This window comes from Rhea pennata, chromosome 10 (genome assembly GCF_028389875.1).
Source record: "Rhea pennata isolate bPtePen1 chromosome 10, bPtePen1.pri, whole genome shotgun sequence".
In the NCBI taxonomy this organism is placed as follows: Eukaryota; Metazoa; Chordata; class Aves; order Rheiformes; family Rheidae; genus Rhea; species Rhea pennata.
In genome coordinates, this window is record NC_084672.1 from 22,435,413 (window position 1) to 22,458,370 (window position 22,958).

General features: G+C 56.3%; 1 protein-coding gene across 1 annotated transcript; it reads right to left on the reverse strand.

Moving 5' to 3' along the window:
* Positions 1-1,644: 1,644 nt before the first annotated feature.
* LOXL1 (lysyl oxidase like 1) lies at positions 1,645-18,556 on the reverse strand. Its single transcript, XM_062583661.1, has 7 exons — positions 17,328-18,556; positions 7,720-7,828; positions 6,510-6,647; positions 5,865-6,021; positions 5,572-5,667; positions 4,639-4,754; positions 1,645-3,038 (listed from the first exon to the last, which is right to left on the reverse strand). Exons 1-7 carry the CDS (start codon positions 18,397-18,399, stop codon positions 3,032-3,034), a joined length of 1,695 nt encoding a protein of 564 aa, XP_062439645.1. The 5' UTR covers positions 18,400-18,556; the 3' UTR covers positions 1,645-3,031.
* Between the last annotated feature and the right edge of the window lie 4,402 nt (positions 18,557-22,958).

The window sequence follows — 22,958 nt, forward strand, 5'->3', positions numbered from 1 at the left end:
TCCTGCCCCCGATGCTTCATGCGCCCGCCCCCCCCCCCCCAGGCACCTCTGCATTTCTGAAGGGCGCTGTGGCTACGGGGGAGGAAAGGAGGTTTTTTTTTTTTTTTTTTTTTTTTTATCTCCCCGCAGCCGATGCCCCCGGAGGTGTTTGCTCCCTCTGCTCCGGGCGGCAGCCCGCGGGCGATGCTGCGACCGTCCTGCCAGCCATAGCAAGGCACGGAGGCAAAGGGCAAGGCCGTTCCTCCCGCTGCCTTATCCGCCCCTTATCAGCCGGCATCCTTCCACCCGAGCAGAGCGGCGCGGGGAGCTTGAGCTCCCAGACGAGTCCAGCATCCCTCCTCGCTGCTCCAAGAGCCGTCGTGGCCGTGCCCAGGCCGGAGCTGGGGACAGCCACGGTGCCGGCAGGGCCAAGCCGCGGAGAGGCACCCGCCCAGCACAGGGTTGCATTAGCCTGTGGGCCTCAAGAACAGCAAAAAACCTGCTGATCAGCAAGCCCGGCTGCTTGCCAGTGCCCTGCGAGTGCACACAGGCCAAGGAAAAACCAGAGCCCTCCTCTCCCGCGGCCTGGCTGGGAAGGGAATTCCTCCGTGGCCCGCACAAGCCCGGCTGCTTGGCCAAGTCACAGGGCTTGGCTGGGCAGGACAAAGTCCCAGGGCGCTGAGAAAGTGCGTAAAGCAAGACTCAGGCCCAAGTTACACTGAAAATGTTGAGCTTTTAGGTTTTATTTTAATGGAGGGATTCCCAAGGATCGAGCAAACCATTTACGCGGAACCAGAAATTTATTTTCAAGCTTCCTCTAGGTTTCTCCTGTGCTGGCCGCAGTTACCAAGGGAGCAAATGAAAAGCCCACGGTTTCGCTCAGGTCAGCTCTCAGGAGAGATTCCCACCCAATTTTCAGCCCAGGACATCCTTCGGACGCTTACTCACATCAAGCCCTTCGTAGCCTTGCCTGCCATAGGAGCAGCACCCGCCTAGGTCAGATGGAGGGGCTGGGGGCTGCGCACCCTTCAGTGCGGGCATCAGATCCGCTGGCTTCCCAGCAGAATCAGGCAAAAGCCCACCAATGCTAGCAGGGTCTCCGTTAGCGCCAACAGGCAAAACTTCATTCTCTGGGAGAGAAACATTTTGCATGGGTTATGGGGCAGGGGGGGCAGATGTTAACACGGGATCGGATTGTGTCCCCCTCCCAGGAAAAAAAGGGGGAGCTGCCTGCTCCCCTGGAGAAATGATGCTTGAAGGGGCACAGGCTGCTGCGGTTCTCTGCCCCGGTCCAGGCACTGACCTGCTGCCACCTGTGGCAGGACAACCACCAGGGGCTTTTTTTGAATCTGCTCCAGCTCACTCAGCTCACTGTTACATGGAGAAGAGAACCTGCTGTGAACCATGGATCCCAGCTCTTTGTAACCAGGGCAAAGCCTCTCTGCATTTCGGGTCCATTCCCCTGGATAACCTGACTGTGCCCCGCTATGGGGGGGTGGGAGCTGCTTTCCCCAGGCCCACAAAGGAGAGCACAAGGGTATCCACGGAACATCATGGAGGCAGTGAGGAGATGAGGAGGGCGCGCTTCTTCTCCCTCACCCATGTCAGCTGGCTTCAGCAGCAGCAAGGAGCACTAGGCAAGTGAATAATCACATTACCCCCTCGTTATCGCCATGGGAAAAGGATTTTATTTCAGTTATCAGCTCATGGAAGAAGAAGGTGCTGTGTCACCCGCAAGCAGCAGGACACCCATCATGGATCACGGGTGGGTCTTTCCAGGACTGAACCACATCCCTTGCAAGCCAAAGCCTGGAAGCCCCTGCCAATGGTCTAAGGGTGCTAACACCAGGTTCACCTTTCCTGTTATGTACTTGCCCATCTCAGCCCTCTCCCTGCTTCTCTTACTCCAGGCTGGGAAGGCAGCAGGACCTTGCTAGGCACTTTGGTCCTTGCTTTCGTTGCATTTTGGTATCTCATGCCCTTACTCCCCACAGAGCTGGCACCGGGGGGATCAGGACACTGCCCGGAAAGGCTTTGCCTCAGGTAAAAAAACAAACCGTCAAAAGCAATGTGTTTTAATGATTTCAGGTTTTAAAGCTTGTGAAAATAATAATAATAAAACAGATTTCCAGTCACGTGAAGGGCCTGGAAGCCCTTCCCCATTTTTAAAAACAGAACAGAAGGAGCAAGCCCCTGTTAAGCCGACCAGATTCCCAGGTGACTGAATATACATTAAATCGCCTGGCTGCTTTGGCTCTTATCTACACTAGCACCGCTGCAGGCCAGAGACAGCTCCGAGAAGGGGAAAGCTCTGGCTAGCAGAGACAGCACCTTGCTTTGGGGTGACTTCTGTGGACGAGAGCTGGCTCTGTGGCATTTCCAGAAAGCATCTGCCCATTGAGGTCTTGGTCATGGCTGCGCTGAAAGCACGATAACAACTATAACATCGTGATGTTGCAAACGCCGAGAGCGGACGCTCTGTTTGGGCCAAGCACCTTGGAATGGCCCAGGAGTTTCCCAGCCTCCAGCAGAAGACAACTGGGATTTGGCAGCTCTGCCAGTGAAGTACCCCAAATCACAGCTGGCTTTTTACCTCGAGGAGGTGGTATGGGGTTTACAGCATTGCTAGAGACCTCCCATTCCCCCTTTCCCCAAGAAATGCAGAAGGGCATGGTTTAGGCTACAGAGCTTTCTATTGCTAAATGTGATCTACAGCATACCGGCCTGGCTTGCCAAATAACAACCCTTCCTTTATTCCAACTAAAATTTATCATTGGCTTTCATGAGGAAATGGAAAACAAAAACAATGAAGATTAAAGAAAAGTAAAGTATAAAAATATTTAGAAGTCACTCTCATTTCACTCGTTTCGACACTAAGCAATGGCTTTTTGGTGGTTTCTATTTTTGGTCTCGAGGAGCTGCAGGCTGGAGAACCAGCCGATGGGCCCTGCGGCCCCCTGTGTCGCAGAGGAGGACATCTCACATGCTTTCTCGAGAGGGTAGCAGAGCTTGGGAGGCTGGGGCAGGTGGCATCCCTCCAGCCCTGCTCAGATCAAGATCTGCAAGAAGAAGAAAGTGGAGCATTTGCGTAGTGCAGTACAGAGGCGTGCTCAGGATGATTTTTGTACTAGTTAAGAGCTGCAAGCTATTCTCATAGCAGAACTTTTCTGCTGAAAATTTGCATTGAAAACAGCTTTGTTCTGTTTCTCCACAAGAGCAAGAAACCAGAGGAAATTAAGCATAAATACCCAAAAATTAAGATACAGAACAAAACACACCTGCCCCCCCCAACCATTTACCAAAACCAACCTGAACCTCTGTTTTGAGGTTTGCGCAGAAAGCCTAGACACGGGGTAGGAGAAAATAAAACTAAACTACTTGGGTCAAGAACAGTTTTATGCTGCGAAGGGGGTGCTGTGAGAGCAGTGGGATGTTTTTGTTGCAGCTGTACTGGGAATGCCTGCACCAGGCAGCCAGCGCCTGTGGGGAGCTGCACCCGTCGAAACGATCCTCCAGCAAGTGCAGCCACCCGCACTGGCTACTGGAAGTCAGGGGTTAAAATTCCCTTAGGGGCAGCAGCCCTATAGAGTTGGCCACCTCCCTGCAAGTCCTGGCCTCCTACAGCTTAGCTAGATCCACTGTCTCGCCTAGCAGCCGTACCCCAACTTGTTCTCCAGCCCCAAGGCCAGTAGGTCCTGCCTGCCCACCTGATTCCCTGAATTTTGGTGGGGATCCTCTCCTTCCCCCTGGTGGTGAGACCACCCCAGGATGTGGTGTGGGACTGGTGTGTGCACGTGCTGCTGCAGCAGTCCTGCCCTGATGGGGACCAGCAGTGTTACCTCAACCCAGGGTGGCCCATTCCTTGCTCTGCTGATGCCATGGAGGCATATGACTACTGTGATCCCCCAAGCCATATAGCCACCGTGATTCCCCGAGCTGTACAGCCACCCGCTGCCCCAGCAGCCTGTAGGCAGAGAGGCGATAATGGGGTTTGGGCAGACGCAGCAAATATTTCAGGTGCATGAGGTGGCAGGAGCCTCCTAGCTGGCTGGAGCAACCCAGGCAAGTGGCTCACTAGAGCCTGGAGTCAACTTCCAGCGCATGAAGGCCCTGACAAGCCGGTAGCTGAAGCCACGAGTGCATAGCTGTGCAAAGAGCCCTGTCTTTACCTTGGCATTATTTCTATCCCCCAAGCATCTGCCCCCGGCTTTTAGGAGCCTGGGCCAGAGAGCCCAGTCAATGGGAGCTGCGAAAGCTCCAGGTGCTCCCAGCACCTCCCCAGCGCTGCTCAGGGACAAACCTTCCCTCTGCCACTTCATGCAGACTTTGCTGGGGCAAATTTCAGGGGTTCTGGCACTGAGAAACGCTGACTCAAATCCCCAATGCTCCTCCAAGATCCTTTAGGTCTACCCTCAGTAAGAGATTTCCCTTTTCTTGTGGTCTTTCAACCTGATTTTCTTCATCTGTCCTTGACACCAGTTCACAGACAAACCTCTCCTTTCTCTACCCTATGTCCTGTCTCTGGTTTTCTCACGTCCGCTGACGCTGAGGATGAATGACAGATGAGAGAGATGCAGACTAAGAAAGGGATGGGCACCTGAGCAGACAAGCAGACAGACAGACAGAGCGACCAACCGACCCGCTTGAGCATTTCCTTACTGGGAAATTTTGCAGTTTGTTGTGGCAACGTAGCGGCCGGTATAGTGAATATTGCACCTCACCACATTGTTTGTGAAGTCAGACTCCAGGACGATATATTTGGGGTTCACTTGGACCTAAGGGAGAAAGGTGAGAAATGTCACTCCCCAAAAATTAATAACTAGGGAAGAAATCCCCCTCTGGGGAACAGGGAGAGAAGGGTTCCCTGAGATAAATGCTAGTCCCTATGGCCACGTGCTGTGGGCTAACACCAGCATATCCCAACCCGGGGCCCACGTCCCACCAAACAACTGCATTCAATTATTCTTATTTTAAAAATAAACACACCTCTCACATGCAGGCAAGCAAAAAAAGAGAGCTGAGGGAAGGGGGCAACGGAGGGGCTGTCACAGATGAGACTCTTTCTCTATCCGGTTTTGCTAGAAATAAAACCAGTTGTAGAAAGGTGGGAGGGGGATTTTCCCCTTGGAAAGATTAAAGAAATGCTTTGTCTGAAGAACAAAAAGATTAGGTGCTCTTTTGATTAAAAAGCTTTGCAAAACGCTAAGTTTGAGCTAAGCGCCCACATGCTCAAGGGTACGTTGAAGCAGATGGCAGCACAGGGAACTGTGCTGGGTGTGTTACAGCAGCTTAGCTGAGGGAAGGTAATTCCTGGCTGAGACGGTGAGACATAGAGATCAGTAAATGTTTAACCCCCTAGGGCGGATCTGATATCCCCACGGAGTGAAGGGCAGCAATTTACCCCATCCTTCCACCCCTTTTTTAGGCTGGTGACTCAAGCATGAGTGTGAACATATACAAAAAAGGTGAATGGCTGCAAATCAGCTGGTTGAGAGGAACCCAGACCAACTCCAAATCAATAACGGCTGTCCTTGGAAATTTCCCTGTGCTGCCTCTCTCCCCTACCGTGGCCTGGCAAACCACAGCACTCACCTTTAGGACATAATTCCCTGGTTGCACATCTGTTATATCGATCCACTGGCAGTCGATGTCAGCGTTGTAGGTGTCGTAGCAACCTGGACTCAAGCCCTGTGGGAAGAAAAGAGGCAGCATGGCTTTGGAGCACTGCTTTGGAAGCTGAGGAGCCCCACGGCACCCTTCGAGCACCTCCAGCAGATGGAGGTGATGAATCATGGCCTAAATAGCAAGATAGTTTTTCTGTAGCCTCTCGCTGGTATCTCCATCTCCTCCCAGCCTCCCACTGGGCCCCATTCACCCCGACCTACCTGGGTGTGTGAAGTGCAGGCATAGCGCTTTAGGTTCCCAAAGTCACAGGTGGTGTCCTCCAGGCAGAAGCTGGCCTTGTGGCCCTCGGCCACCTTCCTCCCCGTGGTGGCATCCAGGAGGTCGTAGTGACTGAACTCATCCATGCTGTGGTAGTGCCTGGAGGACAGACAGTGTCAGGGTGACTGTGCTCATCATGGGACTGAAGTATCACACTTGTCCCCTCTCCCCAGTCATGTTTTTGGGAAGATGTAGAGGGCTGGTAGCAGCTCCACACTCCCTGACTTCCCATGGCCCCATGTCTAAGGTAGCCCAAGGGACATAAGTATGGGAGCTTGGTGGTTACTGGAGCAAAGAAGAGAAGAAGACAGGCAAAGCAAGGGTATCAAAAATGTTGGAGCAGCAGAGAGAAGGAGAAAGGAACAAAAAAAAGAAAGAGAGGGGGGCACTTCATCTTTAATGAAACGATGTTAAAAGGGCAGCAGAGAGGGAGCGAGGAAATGAGCAGGAGGAGGAGGGATGGGGACATTCATGTGAGCCTGCCCATGACCAAATTATGGGGGCTCAGCGGCTCTGGGCCCCGATCCAGCCAAGCACCCGACAAAGCCACCGGCGCGCCGGCCCGGCCTCCCGCAGCCCCCACTCACTGGTGACAGCTGTGCCACTCCCAGCTGTGCCGGGGACGGCTGGGCAGAAAGTCCGCCGTGCCCTGGTTCTTCACCCGCTGCGGGAACCTCAGCAGCACCCGCACGTCGTAGTCCGTGGCCTCGGCGGTGTAGGCGGTGCTGGGCACAGGGGAAGGAAAGGGGACATGGGGAAGGCTGGCACCCTCAGCCACCCTGCCTGGCTCCCCCTCTCCAGACACCCCCAGCCTGACAGAGGTGCAGCTGGCACCTCCACGCGCTGGCACCCCAGTTCTTCCGAGAGCTCAGTATCCCCTAAAGGAGGTTGGATTTCCCTGAGCGCTGCTCTCCTAGAAGGAGATAGCCGGGATGCCAGATTTTCCTAAAGCGCCTGCTGGGCGCAGCCAACCCGGGCTGCAGAGCTGCTGGACGGCTCTCCGAGAGCCGCCTGGAGCAGCTGGCTCCTCTGCAGCTCAGCGGTGGCTGGCAGCAGCCCTCAGACAGGCAGGTTTAAGAGAGAAAAAAATCCCCAGCAAATAAATCTGTAGGAAGATTTTCCTTAGTGGAAAACCAGATTATGAAAAAATAATAACAGGAGAGAAGTGCTCCCTTCCCCCTTGCCAGCACCTGCCAAACAACTTTTTCTTTCTCTTCTTTTTCCCCTCCTCCCCTCTTTTCTCTCCTCTCCTCTTTTCTCTCAACACCAGCCTTTTGCTTTTCACACAACCCTCTTCACTTTTTCCTAGGATCTGTCCATGCCCTGTTAGCTCACACCAGTGCCAGCTCCCTGCAAGCCTTAAGGTCTCCTCTCTTGCTCCAAGCAGGAAAGGTGGAACGCAAGTATTTCCTCTCTTTCTATACTCCTCGGGGGAGAGGGATTACACTGTGAGCAACAAGCTGGAGGAATTAGCAGATGCTTCACTGAGTTGTTCGGTTTACGCGATGCTAAATTTGCTGTCTGTCCCGGACGCGCGGCAGGGCCATGGGGCTGCTGAGCCCCGAGCGGGCTCGTCGCCAGACTTCGATTCTGCGCGCAGGGACGCGCACCGCTTTTGGGCCCGATACCACCAACCTGCCTTAAACAAGATTATATTTGGTGGGCCAGCAGGCAAAGCCCCCTCGTAGAAGCTTCTGTGAAGCTGCCACCTCGTCAAACTAGACCCTCAGCCTGCTGCAGGCAGCCCACGGTGGCCGCTTGCCCCATGCCAATCCCCCAGCCCCACCGTGCTCCTACCTGGCCAGGCACTTCTCCTCCGCAGCGCAGCGCAGGGAGTACAGGTGAGCTCTCTGGACGTAGGTGGAGGCCTGGACATAGTTTGGATCTGGCACCAAGTCTGGGAGGCCTGTAAGGAGAGAAGACATAGTCCTTTCAGAGGACTTACAGAAGACATAGTCCTTACTGAGAAAAGGCTTCGGCGGATGCAGTGATTTACTCTCGCTTTCCCCGGGGGGCTCCTCGCACGTGCGTGCCTGACACAGCATTTCCAGACCCGGAGGCAGCCGGCCCTGACCTTGTTGGGAAGGCTTGCTTTGGTGATGGCCACGTTTTTTTAATTTCAGCTAAAGACGGAAAATCCTCTCTCCCCCACCCCAGCCCCATGGCTTTTGTTGGCAAATCAAAATCCTGCATTTTCAAAAGCTGTATTGCTCAACCCATTCTCCTGGAACTGATTAAACGAGAGACTTTGCGGCCGTGTTACCCATCAGTCGGGCGAGGGATTATCGGGTTCCCCCCTTTCCAGACTCGCTGCACCATCGGCTTCCACGGGAGCAGCAGCCGGGGATGGAGGGGTGACACGATACAGGGAAAGGGGGTATCCCACGAGCTGTTTCTCTTTTGCCTTTCCCGTATGTAGTAGTGATGAAAGGTGCTTGTGTAAGAGCCTCGACAAGTGCCACTGAGTCCTCTTTTAAGCCACAAATGCCCAGTCACAGAGCAAGCAGCAAGCTCGCCCTCTCCCCACAACCTTGGCCCCGGAGTGCCCCCAAGCAGGCTCCCAACGAAACGAGGTGCTCTGCTCATGCGAGGCGGCGGGGGAGGCAAACCACAACCGTGCCCCGGCTGAGCATCTCCCATCGCGGCCCCGCTCGGGCACCACGGCTTAGCCACGAGCAGCAGAGCGAGCCTCAGCCCGGGATGGTGGGGCTGCCCCTCCTTGGCGCCCTGCACATTCCTTGGCCACAGTCTGGTGTTTCATGTGGCTTCAAAATATCCTTTCTCATATGTTAAATAGCTTTGGTATGTCCATTACTTTTCAGGCTAGGTTTTCTCCAGCCGCCTCCAGTTCAGCTGTGTTCCCAGCGAGCAGAGAGAGGGCTGGGTTGGGAACTGGCTTGGGGTTTTTGGTCTCTGTCACTGAGCAGGCAGGAGGCTGCAGCGGTTCTCAGGGACCTGGCTCCCCTCTTAGCTGAAACCTGGATTCAGGGTTTCATTTTTGCCCTTAGCTTGTGGCAATTTTGCCTTAAGTAAGTTTGCTCATATCTACCACATTGTGGGTTGAGCCAAATCACAGGCTGCTGGTGCCCAGGAGCTGCTTTTCAGGCTGCCTGTAGACTCGGGAAGAATCCACTCTGCTCAGGTCTAATTTGTCACATTTTTAAAGCTTTTCTTTGTGGCAGGATCCTGGAAACTAGCAGGTCTCGTTGCTTTTTCTCCAGGCAACAGTTAGGATCTCACACCTGGGCTCCGGGAACAGGGAGGCCAAGTGCAGATTTGTGCACCCCATGCTCACATCTAGCTGACATCGGAGTAACCCATCCTACAAAGGATGGGCGGTCTAGCCATGAGGCCTGTGGAAGAGGAGGTGGACTTGGCTTTTGGCCTCAAGTGCTATTATTCCTCCTCCCTTTCTGTTTCTGACATTGCCCTCAGAGCCTTACGTTTTGGAACTAGACACAGTAAACTCCAGACAGTCCCTGTCAAGGAGATGTTGTCCTTATTTATTTATTTTTCTAAGAGGGATAGTTAGATAGCTGTGGTTTCACGACAGCATCCCTGCGTGTTCGTGCCCCATCCCACCAGCAATCCCCTGTTTGTGGGCATGAGCCTTGCTGGACAAGGAAGCAGCCTGGCCAAAGTGGTAGTGATGCAAGGTCATTAATGGCCAGGAGAGGCTAGAAAGAGATTGGGGATGGGTGGAGGCTCACTTGGCTTCCCAAATCATGACAGACCTCAGCTGGACCCAGCACTATGTTCCTCAGGCCCACCATGAGCAGCAGAAGAGCCTGACTTGAACCCTAGCCCAGGCTGGATCCATGGCCACTTGCAAGGGGTCTCTCCACCCAGAAATATCCTTTTACCTCTCACTGCCTCTGATTTCTAAAGACTCCTCTCAGGACCACTCAGCTATTTCCTCCTAAAGTCTCTTTAGATGCTGCTCATCAACAGGTTGAAGTACAGAGACTCTGGGGCTTCTTGGGATCAGGACCACGCTGACCTCAGTTGCAAAAGAGGAGCCTTCCTCAAGTCCTAGCCTCTCCTGCCACCATTGGACGCTTGGTCCAGCCCCTGTGCCATGCCACCATCCTTTTAGGGGAGTGGAGAGATGCAGTTAGCTTCAGGGGAGCTGGGTCAGCAGCTCTTTTTTGCACTATGAGCATTTTGAGCATGTTTCCTTTTTTCCTCCTCCCTTTTTTCTTCTTTTCTATTTTTTTTTATTTTTTTTTCCATGGGCAAAAAGAACAATGCCTTCTTGTTTCTTGGCTTGGCTTCCCTTGAGGGAATCACGTCACTGGATTGGAGCTTGTTTCCTGTCTTGGTGCTTGGTCATCGCTGGTGATGTAATACCCAGGGGGGGGCCTGGGTGCAGTGCAGTGGGGGGGGGCACAAAAGTTGGGGCAACTCAGTTAAAGGAGATCTTTCCCTTTGCAAAAAAAAAAAAAAAAAAAAAAAAGAAGAGAGCCAGCGAGCGAGTCCCCCGCCAGGCTGCCTTGCGGGGAGCCCGTCCAGCACTGGGTCTCGGCCTGTTTGCAAGATGATTTCACGCAAACACTTGGAGAGGAACATTTGTCATCATTTAGAAAATAATGTTTCCTCCTCGCTGTTGTTTATAGTAAATTCTTGGACGTCCTCAATAGAAATCTGACTCCTTTCCCAACAGCACTTTTTTTCCCCTTGACATGTGTGTTGTGTAGCTCAGCCCGGACTGGCCAGCTGGGCCAGCCCCAGCGTTATTGTAGGGTTGTGTCGCTGCCTGGCCAGGACTGGGGCAGGCCGGGATATTCCTCTATTTGAGCTTAGTCTGGGGCTCTCCCTTCTGCCAGTCCTGGGCCTGGCAGCCCCCCACGAGTAGCTCCAGATGGGGGGAACCACGGCAAGAAAATACTTGTGTTTCTCCTCCTCAGCTCCTTCCCTTCCAGCCTGCCCAGAGATCAACCAGAGAAGACTTCCATATTATGCACCATGAAAATAATAATTTTTAAAAATGCATGTTCACTAGTGTGCTATTTGTGCAGGTGCAGAGGGCTCGGAGCAGGCGAAGGCGGCAGGATGCCCAGGGTCGCTCCGTCTGGTGTGAGGTGCTCCCATTTTCTCCTTTAATTGGAGAGCAGGGCAGGTGAGGAGCCTCCGGTGTCATTCGGCTCCGCTCCCAGCCCGTGGTCCCTTTGCCATGAGATGGGGAGCTCAGCCGAAAGCTGAGTGCATGCAAAAACCTCATTTTCCAAGATTTACACTGCTCAGGACCTCGGGGTCCCATCCGCTGGCCCCAGGACAGGGGTGGCGATGCTGCCCCTCTCCTTCCAGCCACCCCAAGGGCAGCGGCTGGGCCCAGGGCATCCTGGGGCCTCCAGATGGGACGCGGCGTGAGGGCTACCAGGATGCGAGCAGCCAAAGTGTGGGCCCCCCCCACCCCTCCAGGGCAGCCAACATCACCGCTCAGCCTGGCAACCATCCGCAGGGGAGAAACATCCTGCCACGCCGTGGGAACCGAGCCTTGCCCCTCACTCCGAGGGCTATGGCCCCCCCAGGGGCCCGCCGTGCTGGGTGTCTGCCCCCTCCACCCATGCAGCCAAGTCAGATCCCGGTGGGAACTGGCGAGGAATACGCTGGGCCGAGCAGTTGCTAGGTGACCCGTGTACACCCATGGAAAGAAAAGGAAAATAAATGTAATCAGAGCCATGTGGCGGCAGGAGGAGTGGAGCGCCGTGGCCGCCCGCGCCAAGCTGCCCGTGGTCCTCCCGCAGCGCAGCACCGCGGGGCCATGCTGCTGCCGCCAGCCTGGGGCTCGGCGGGCACTGCCCCAGGGCAGCCGCGTCCATGCCTTCGCCCCAGTCAAAGGCTCAGCACAGCTCAGCATGTGTGCCGACGTACCGCAGCCAGAGCTGGAGACCACACGTTTGCCCTTCTTTGCAGCAAGTTGGGAAAGGATGGCATCCCAAGCCACAGCACGAGCCAGCTCTGGCTTCCCAGGTTGGATGGTGGTGGTGCTCCACTGCCCACCACATTCCAGGGTCTCATCCCTGCTTTACAGACAGGAGATGAATAGTGCTTTCCTGGCAGCCTGCCCATGCCATGCAGTTTCCCTTTCAGGACAGGAGGCAGAAGACAGGGGCCAGGGTTTGATGAGGCCCAGTTCTGGTCCAGCTCGGGCTGACTGCTCCTGGAGGGACAAAGGTCTTCCCAGCATCACCGCACCAGTGCTTCATCACTTGATGCTTGGCAATGACGGTTGAGGGGGGCAGATGGACAAGCAGTGACATCAAACTCAGTGCCACCACCAACCATGTCCAACCACACCTACCAAAAGAGAGGACTTCCTGGAGGGACAACAACTGCTTCTGACCCACAGCTACAGTCAAAACTTTGGCCCAGGTGCCCCATCCTCAGGCTAGCATGTCCTCAGCTGTCACTTCACCAGCCATGCAGAGCCCTAAGGCAGTGCTGCAGGTCAACCCTGAGCATAAATCTCCAGCTCCTGGAGACATGTGATTTCCAAAACCCCCTCCCACTCAAAAATAAAACAGGGATGCCTAGTTCTCAAGAGAGTGGGGAAACCCTTCTGCAGGCCTGAACAGCAGAAGGTCGAAAACCAAGAGGCAAAATAAAAGGCAGATTTTTTTTAAAAAAGCCATAGGTAGATAGATGTCTGGGCTAGCTTCTGCTTTGCAGGAGCTGAATCACAATTTAGCAATAGCCAACTTTGTCCAAAGAGACCCCCCCCTTCCTTGCTCTGGTTTCTGAAGCTGAATATTTCCCATAGGATTTTTTCCTACGTCTTTTGAAGGCAAGGCAAAAAGTAAACCACTGCATGTTTTTCAATGAAAAACTGTTGCGGTCAATCAGGAAAAGAGGAAAAAGTGAAGGAGAGGAGGCACAAGAAAAAGAAAAAAGAGGGAGATCAGACGAAGAAGCGACTCTTAGAAACAGCCTCAGGTACAATAGAGGGACTACACCAAGGGCTGGAAATAAAAGCAGGAAAGTTGAATGGAGGAGAAGAAAAACGGATGAGGCTGACAGGCTCCGTGAAGCTGACTCAGAGGCACATTAGAGCAGACAGAGGGAAAAACAAATGATAGAGTAAATGGAGCAAGGAGGAGGGACGGGGGTTGTTTTTATTTTAGAAAGTTCACATGTGTTTAATATTGCAAGTTGACAAGAATATATACAGACACTGCTTCCCTCTGCTTCCCAAGCCCTCGGAGCCAGGCCAAAAGGAGATGAGGTCAAACTCATAAAATTAGCCCTTTGTTCAGCATTGCTTGCATGAAACATGGGCTTGGAGGGGTCTGGGCTCCAGCGCAGGCTTGAGGCCTCATATGCCCTCGAACACTGGAATTTTCCATAGTCACAGCTTCTTGACAGAGCCCTGCTTTCTCCTCTATCAGAAAAAAGTGACTCCAGGTAAGAGGTAGAAACCTCTAATCTTGCTGGTCGGAGTTTCCTGGGTACAAAGGAGAGAACTGACAGTCCTGGGTCACTCTCCCAGAGCCATGTTCAAAGGAAAGCAGTTGCATCTAGCGGGACCTCAAACTTCCCCAGGTTCTTATTTGCATGGGGTGGCTTTGTCAGAGGCCCTGTTAATCCTACAATTGCATCCCTTCTCCCAAGGAACCATCTGCCTGGAGCTGTTTTCCTGCTGAGGGGCCAGCTAAAATCAGGCACTGTCCCAGCACATGATAAGAAACAACTCCAGTTCTGAGGAACTCACAGTCCTCATAGGGCCCATAAAAGCCAGTGGATGACACTTGACACTCGGGAAGGAGTAGTATCTCCATTATACAGCTCAGCAACTCCAAAGAATAGCTACAGCCCTGCAGAAGATGATAGCTGCTCAGATAAGTAACCTTCTGGAAAAGACCCCATCTGAGCTCAGAGAGGACTTTGCTGCCAAGTGTGGTGGGAAATGCTTGGTCAACATCAGTGAGTGTAACAGGAGATACATCAGGAGCACAGGCTGCAGCAAGAACTGATACATTCGTATCAGCCTGCCATGACATTCATGTCCTGAGGAGACCTTAACATTCAGAGCAAACCTTAGCAGCCTCGTACCTTAGCAGTACTGAAGCCATCAGATCCAATGGATTTACTAAGGCTCCAGCCTGCATTCCCACAGATAGGCCACAAAGCCACAGGGAAGGACACCACGGACACCAACCGCCACGACCCTATGTGCTTCTCTTTCATGCTGTTTGTTATTCAGGCACAAGCTATCTACACAGCATTAGGGAGGACCAAGGTGGGGTATCCGCAGGAGAGCATTAGCCCTCATGCTTGTGACAGGATTGAAAATATAATTCAAACTCTGCACAAGCTTGGCTTTCACAAGCCAAGAGCTCCTTTGCATGAGATGGAAGGTTTGTGATTTGGCACCTAGACAAGACTGATCTTGAGAGCAAGATGGGACCTGGAATTAGCTTGCAACACAGACCTCTGCATGGATTAAAACGCCCCTGGAGGCTTCCCCATTTCCTTTGGGATTTAGTTTCATCGTGGACACTTTGTCCACTTCAGGTGCTCTTGGGTGGGAGATCTGAGGTCTTTTGGTATCTGTCCTCCTTTCTTTGTCACAGCCTGATCTGTCGCATTTCCTTCTTTTGAACAAGCCATCTCTGATCCTCATCTCTCACATCCACTTGAGTCTGATGTTCCAAGAAGACAGACTCATTGGATCTGTAACAGTCTCTTCAACTCACCCATGCCTGGAGTAGAGGGAGTAGCTATGAATTACCCACGGAATGTGTGGTGAAAGCTAGGGATGGCAACGACTTTGGGATCTGTCTACATTCTTCATTCAATGTAGATCTAAGCTTGTGCGCAAGACTAGACTCGCAATCCACACTGCAGTCCCTCCAGCCTGCACCAAGGGGCCACCCAAGCTACGGCCAGTCTCTGGACCAGTAAAATAGGTGGAAAGCACCCACATGGTTTAGCATTGCTACCCTCACTTCCAAGTCTGTTCTTCCCTTCATGCAGCAGAGCTAAGTACCACGTCACACTAATAACTGCTGCGCATGGTCATTACTCAGCCGTGGCGCCGCACTGTCAGACACTCCACCATGTCATTCTTGGCACAAAATGGCAGTAACCTAGCAGGCAGAATGAGCCAGGAAGAGCCTGAATGCAGACTATCACAGCCATCAGTGAGGATCAAGACAGAGCCAGAGGTTGAACAGTACTTGCTGTTGGCCCATACTTGTGCCAGAACTGGACTGCAAAAGGCTGTCAACTGCTGTCTTCTAAGATGTCTTTGTTGAGTATTTTGGGTGGAAGGAGGCAGACAAATGACGATGCTCGTGCAGCCCTTATAAACCAACTTGTAAACGCCAGTGATCTGATTGCTTAATTAAAATCCCCAGGTGCCTGTAAGCCAGCACAGCGAGTGGCCTGGAATGCCGCACATTCCTTGCAGACCGTGAGCTGGAACCGGGCTGGATTACTCAGTGCTTGAAGAGATTAGGAGCATAATTAACATTCGATTCTGTTTTAAAAGTGATTCGACCAATTATAAAACCTGCCTGAAGGGTGGCTCTGCATGTTACAGGCCTCTGTTTGTAATGCCCAGGGAGATTCCCAGCTTTCCCCGGAAAAAGCGCGGCTGGAGATAGTGACCAGATGGCCTGGATGAGAGAGGACTGCAGTAGAGAGAGCGTACAATGGGATGACCCCAGAAAGCCACTAGGGCCAAAGCAGTTTCCCTCTGTCCTCGCCTTTGCCAGGGATTCCCTGGAATGCTCGCTGATCTCTGTCCCCTACTCATACAACGTCTCGTGTGGGATTTCTGCTGTAATATAATATGCCGTGACCCCAGCATGCAGTACACATCTACTCCATGAATGCAGGATGGGCCAGGATGCAGGTCATCCACAGGATGTCTGTGCTGATGCAGTCAGCGTGACTACGTCTTCCTAAGGACACCGATGAAGGGTCAATTCATGACAAGAGCAGGGCCGTGCTTGTGAAAAAAATCCTGTATTAGCCAGGATCTAAAATCCTAACTCCCCTCCTTGCGGTCACCGAGTCACTGCTGATTTCTCCATCACTTCTACCATGACAGCTGGCCTGGAGTTCCACCTTGTCCTTCCACCAGCACACCTGGCCCTTTAGCATTGAGGCACCTCCCACTCTGATAAATGGGACAAGCTCTAAATCTTGTCCCGGGGTGAGCCAGAAGCTGTTAGTCCTGTACCAAGCTGCTGCTCACAAGGGGCTACTGCTAGAGGTGGAGAGGGTTGAGGTCTGGAGGAAGTCTCCCTGTAAAAACTCCGATCGTAAGCTCTTTCCCACACATCTTCTGTGGGGCCAGATGGACCTCGGGTTGACCCAGGCTGGCTGTTCTACTCTGTTTACTTCCTTGCACGCAATGGAGCTGTGCTCAAATAGGGCTGGGACTAACACTTCTCGCCGAGCATGAACCATCTGGGACAAGCTTTTCTCAGAAACCATAGGGTTGGATGGGTTTAGGGGGTCACATGGGTCAGAGGCTCCAGCTGAGAAGGGCTTCCCAGGGGATGGGCAAGCAACAGACCCGCTAGGCTGCTCCTGCTCACGTCCTCAAGCCTTGCTCCAAATTTCAACACAGAGCAAAAACTCTCCCCAAACCTCAGCCAAAAGCCACAGGATTTCATCACTATTGGGGTCAGTAGGACGTGAAATTACAGCGTCCCTGCTGTGACCTTTGCTGCGCTGCTCCCTTGAGGGCTGGAGATCGCGGTGCAGAGCTGGGTCACAGGGCAGCGCCCACTGCCTCGTTCCGCGGGTGGCCAGCATGGGGTGGGAGGGGGGGGCAGCAGGAAAATGCAGCCTGAGTGATGCAGCGCAGACGCACCCCGCGGATGCGGCGTGCCCCTCGCGCAGACGCACCCCGCGAACGAAGCGCAGTCCAAGCACGGAGCACGCATCTGCCCCAGGAACGCACGACGGCTGGGATCGCGGCACAGACCTGCGCCGGGAACGCCGGATGACCCGGGTGCAGCGCGGACGCACCCCGGGAACACGCTGTGCCACCAGCACACGGCACGCATCCGCCCCGCGAGCGTCGGCTGACCGGGGTCTCAGCACAGACCCACCCCAGCAACACAAGCCTGGACCCTGCTGGGCCTCGGACCTTGGCAGAGCTTCTCTTCCCTCCCTCTTTCCCACCGCGTGGAGCATCATTCCCAAACCATGCAGGGTCTCCACAACCCCCGTCCCTCGGGAGCACCCATGCCACGCGCGCCCCGGCCCGGCCCCGCGCCGTGCCCGCCGGTGCACCGCTGCGCACGTCCTCCCCGGCACGGCGGGCTGGCGGCCCCGGAGGCGACGTCCCACGGGGGGGGGGGGGGACACGGGGAGCAGACGGAGGTGCAGGGAAGCACCCGGGGGTGGGGATAGGGGGGGGGCCCGCCGCCACCGCGCGCACTCACCCCGTCCGTTCGGGCTGGGCCTGTAGACGCTGCCCACGCTGAGCCGGGGCTGGCCGGCGGCGTGGCCGTCGGGGAGCGCTTGCGGCACCTCGGGGCTCCTCGCGGGCAGGAAGGGCTCGGGCCGAGGAGCCCCGTAGGGCTCCAGCTGGCGGAACGGCGGCTGCGGCGCGTACGGCTCGGCCGGCACGTTGCCGTAGGGCGGGCGCTGGCCCGGCGGCGGCTCGGCGGCGTTGGCCGGCACGCCGGCGGCGGCGTTGCCGTCCTGCTCGCCGGCGTCGTGGTACAGGCTGTGCGAGTAGCGGCGGTCGAGGCTGTCCGGCGGCGCCGCCGGCACGTAGGGCCGCTCCTGGGCCGGGTAGTAGCCGTGGGCTCGGTAGGGGCTCTGCTCCTCGCCGTACTCCTCGTAGCGGCCCCGGGGCTGGAAGGGGTAGACCACGCTGGCGCTGGCCGCCGCCGCCGCCGCCCCGCCGGGGCCGCGGTAGTAGGCGTACGCCTCGTCGTAGGCGCGCGGCGCTTCGTAGCCCTCGTGCTGGCTGCCGTAGGGCGGCTGCTGGAAGGGCACCTGCACGTAGGGCGGCTGCCCAAAGGACGAGTAGGCGAAGGACGCCGCCGCCGAGGAGGAGGAGGAGGAGGAGGAGGAGGAAGCCTGCCGCTGGCGGGCGGCGGGCGGCCGGAGGCGCTGCGAGCCGGTGCTGTCCCCCACGGGGCCCTCGCGCCAGTTGTCGGGCACCTGCCCGAAGCCGAAAGGGTGGCGCGTCTGCCCGCGCACCGTGTCGGAGCCGGGCCGCAGGGGCACGGCGGGCGCCTGGCGGCGCACGTTGCCCGGCGGCCTCGCGGCGGGGCGGCGGGCCGCGTCGGCCAGCAGCACGCGGGGGCTGCGCTCGGGCCCCTCGTGGCCGGCGGGCACGTACTCGGAGCCCGTGTTGAGCAGGCTGTAGACCCGGCCGTTGTTCTCCCACTGGATCAGCTGGCGCCAGGGCTCGCCGCCGCCGCCCGGCGCCCGCTGCGCCCGCGCCAGCAGCGCCAGCCCGCAGCCCAGCACGGCCCACAGCTCCCAGAAGCCGCGCCGCATGGCGGCCCGCTGCCCCAGCGGCTCGCTAGCGAGGCGGCGCGGCCCGCTGCCGGCCGCAGAGCGCTTCCTCAACCCGCCGCGGCTTCCCGAGGCCTCCCGCGAGCGCTAACGCTGCCCATTCCCGGCCGGCGCGGCGCGGCCCGCCGCCCCGGCGGGCTGCATTGGGTGGGGGGGGGGCGGGGGGGCCCCCCGCCGGCGCCCGACCCGCTTGGGAAACTCGGAGCAGGAGAAGGAGCCCCGTCCGGATCTCGCCGGGCGTCCGCAGGAGCAGGGAGGGGGGCTCACATCGCGGCGGCGGCGGCCCCGGCTGGGATGTCCCGTCCTGCGGCGCGCTGGCGCTGGCTCGCTCCCTCGCGCGCGCCGAGCCGGATGGATTCGCTCCCGAGCTGAATGAATAAGCAAGAGGCTGCGAGAAAGTTTTGGAGGGTTTCGGGACAGCTCGTGCGCCTCGCCTCCGCTGGGTCCTAGAGACCACCACCGGCTTCCTCTCGCCCCGAGCGAGCGCGCGCGTGCACGCACGCACCCGTGCACGCACGCTGCACCGCTCCCGCGCCCCCGGTTTTAAGCCAGGAGACGTCGCTCCCACCGGCCGAGCCCCCGGCACCCGCAAAACCCCGTGCCGACGACGCCGGCGAGCCTCGTCCCCGAGCCCGGCAGCCGCCGCTCTTTCCGGATGGCGGCCAAGCCCGGCGCGTTGGGCGACCGTGTTGCTCCATCCGGGCAGGACGAGGGAGAGGTGGCCACGGCCTCAGGAAACCGCTCCGAAATCAGCCCCCTCTCGTCTATCTCTTGGCTCAGTAACGAGTCCAGGTTTAATCATCGTTTCTACCCTGGAGCATACGGCCTGTTTTCAAACAGGTCTTAAGTTCTCCGGTTGCCCCCAAAGGGTTTGGATTTAGAGCAATCAAAAAAAAAAAAAAAAAAAAAAAAGGAGAAAAAGGAAAAAAGAAAAGCCCTCTCTCCACCCCCCTCCCCAAAAGCACAAACTAAACCAAACCGGGACAGTCCGGGCTGCAAAGCAGTCCCCGAGTTTAAAACGTTGGAATCGTTTCAAGGCAGGATCAGAAGCTGACGTTCCTTTTCTTGTTTGTTTGTTTGTTTGTAACTGGAATGAAATACGGCTTCAAAATTTTAGGTTAAACCCCTCAGAAGTGGGAATTGTATGTAAAACACTGCAAAAAGCCCCTGAAACAGGGGCCGGACTTGCGAAAAGAGGTGGTAGCTCTGTGCCTTCCTGCCCAGCGATACAGCCCTGCCCCGTGCCAGCGGTCAGAAGGCCCCTGTCCGGTTATCTAGAGGTGCTTCTGATGGACGCAGCCTCACACCGGCTGACCAGACCGGCCTCACCAAGATCCTCGCGGAGAGCCGCGTGGGATAACCACCGCGCTTCGGAAAAGGGGCGCAGGAGGGCCGCAAAAAGCCGGGACTGGCTTTTCCCGGTGCAGCCCAGGGCTGAGCCCCATTGCCGTGTTGTCCGTGCTGATGTCAGGCCTCTGGCATTGCCCCTTCCATTCCCCCCGTCTCGGGGCAGGGCGTGATTTGGGGAATTGTCCCAGGCCAAGCCATGTCCTGCAAGGCACCTTACCCGCCAAGCGAGAAAATCCCGCGTTGGAGCCTCTTCCCGAGAAGGTGGGGACGTTCCTGGGAAGCGTCGCTTAAGGGCTCTGTGCAAAAGCTCTTCTTTCAACAGGCGCCTCTTGCTTAAGGAGGCAAACTCCCCCAGGAGAGGGCTTCCACTCCCAAATTTCTCACAATTTGGGGACCTTTTCCTTGAGGTCATTTCCAAAACGCGTGCAGATTTTGCATACGACACTTCTAAGAAACTCCAGAGCTCTTGGGAATGGAAGGGACCATTTCAGAGAATTCACCCGGGTGGCGACGCCGCTTAAAATATTAAACGAAAGAGGGGGATTAAAAGAACAAGGGCTCCGGCCCTCGTGCCTCGTCACCTTCCCCAGACGAAGGGCCCGTTTGAACGCAGCCGCCGGGGATAACCGCACCGTTGCCTTGGGGATGGGTCGGCTGGCGAGCTCGAGCCTGGGACGCCTGGGTCCACCTGCCGGGAACGCTGCCACTTCGGAGCCAGCTTGCTGGAAAGAGGCGGGAGGGTAGGGGAGGGTTGTGGTTTTGCAGTGCAAAGATTTCCATTTCAGCCTAACGGCTGAAATGCGGGTTCCCCCCACGCAGCAAACCCATGCACAGCCGCTCGACTGGAAACACCTCGTGGGCACCGCAGTGTTGCTCGGTGAGGGGCTGCTGTTGCAGAAAATAAAAATCTGCCATTTGATCCAGAGGACTGGGGGCCTCCGTGCTGGCTGGAGCAGACACCTCCCCTGCCCCTGCACTTCCACGGCACCCAGCACCCCAGATTAGGCTCTATATAGCGATATTTCCCCATTAGAAGCAGAGAAAAAGCAGGATGCGGTCTCCTTGCTGGACGAGGAGGGGAAACTGAGGCACCCAACGCCTCAGCCGTGCTCAGGGACCCATGTGCCCTGCCGCGTGGCAGGAGCCGGCCAGGCACCGGCGCTCGCTCCCGCTTGCCTTCCCCGAGTTTCCGAAGAAACTGTTGCTTCCAGACGTGAACGTGCGGATGCGCGCTTTACAGGTGTGTATTTTTGCTTTTCTCCTTTTCACCCCCTCCTGCTGCTTTAGTTCCCAGCCCCCAAGCTGGGGAGGGCGGTGGCGGGGGGGGGGGCGATACTCCAGCCGGGAGGGGTCCCAGCACCAGGTCCCGCCTGAGGGGGCTGAACCAGCCTAATCCTGCACGCCGAGGGCCTCCCTGCTTTCCCACGCCCCGCAGCACTTATTTCGTTTGCCTTCTTCCTTTGCTGCCCCCCTCGGCAGCCCACGTTCCTCCCCGCTCCCCGCCGGGATCGGAAACACTGGAGTTGATGTCATCGGCAGGGCAGCGCCTGCCAGAAAGGAAAGCTCGGCCAAACCTCCGCCCGCCCCGGCGCGGCCCCCGCCGCCGGCCGTCCCCGCGCGTGTCCCTGCGGGCCCCCGGCCCCCCACGCAGCAGCGTGCTGCAACGGGAAGAGCATCCCGCAGGCACGCTGCGCTGGGCCGCGCTGGAACGGTGAGGAGCGATCGATCGTCCCCCAGGCCTAGCAGAAAGCGGGACGCTTGGTCGCAGAGGGTGGACACGGGCGCTGCGAGATGCCATGTCCACACGTGTCCCAGCACCCACTAGATGGTGCCACAAGCCCATGCTTGCGCTGCCACCAGCACCCTGGCTTGAGCGGGGTGACACCAGCATGGGAACAGCAGGCTGCACCAGCTGCCTTCCTGCTCCGCATAAACTGTTTTTCTTGGGGTCTTCTGCCGAGTACCATTTCCATCTGCCTCTTTGATTGGGATCACAGCAGCACCCATCCAGCGCATCCTGCACTGCAGGCTCGTGGCACCTTGAGTCACTGCACAGGAGAAGTCACCCTATACCAAGATCTTCCTCCCCATGGCCCCCGGCCAAGCCAGGGCGGCAGGAACAGGCCTGCCTGGAGGCTCCCCACAGCCCCAGCCCTTCCCCATGCAGGAGGCTCCTTCTCCCATGCGCTTCCGTGGCCAACCCTGGTGTCCCGAAGTCACCTGGGGGACACAGAGCCTCTGCCTGCACCAGGCAGCACGGCGGCATCCCTGATCCCCCAACACCCATGACGCAGGAAAGGCAGCAAGGAGAGGGGGGTGGATGGAGCCGGGAAGCGAGAGACAGTGGGGGAGAAAAACCAAGAACTAGTAACTAGGTTTTTTACTTCCCCGTCTCCAGAAGTAATACAGCACGTAACGCACCAGCCGGCAAGGGAGATCCAGAAGGATCATCTCGCCTGTCACCACCAGCGAGGTGTCACTACCCAGGGTTTGCTTATGGGGATCAGTGGGGCTCTCTCCTTGCCTGCTTTTCCTGCTCAGGAGAGGCTGCTGGATCCAGGCAGCCACAAGCAGCCACCCTGGCACGGTACATGCCGGAAGCTCTCCGGCCCTGCTCAGGGAAGCGGATGAAGGCAAACACTGCAAAGGAGGCCCGTGGCTGGCTGGACAAAATATCTTCATCCTAGAGGTGAGAAGGCCAAGCTGGAGCTGGACAGAGGTCTCAAAGCACCATAGCCTGAAGAGTCATGCTAGTTTTCTGCTCTTACGGCTCCAAAGGACTCAGCATCACATTGCTGGGGCATCCCCAGTCAGCCACACAGGGAAACTGAGGCACACCAGCCAGGGAAGGGCCCCCAGCAGAGCACTGTCCTCCACTTTCCCTGGCACTGGATGTCTCCCTCCTGGCTCACTACAGGGGTCGAGACCCAACTTCCTAAGTGCTATACTATTAACCCCAGAACCTGTCCACTCAGCTTTCAATTCCCAGAAAATTGGAGTAATCACTAGCATGGTGAATTCATTCTATTCCAAAGTGATTAAATTACTTAGCAACTTAATTGCTTAAATACTAGCTTTCTGCTATTAAAAAAATACATATTTTATATATATATATACACACGTATGCATTTATTTTTAGCCAATTTGAAATAACCAGCTATGTGAGTAATTGGGTGTCGCACAATTGCATT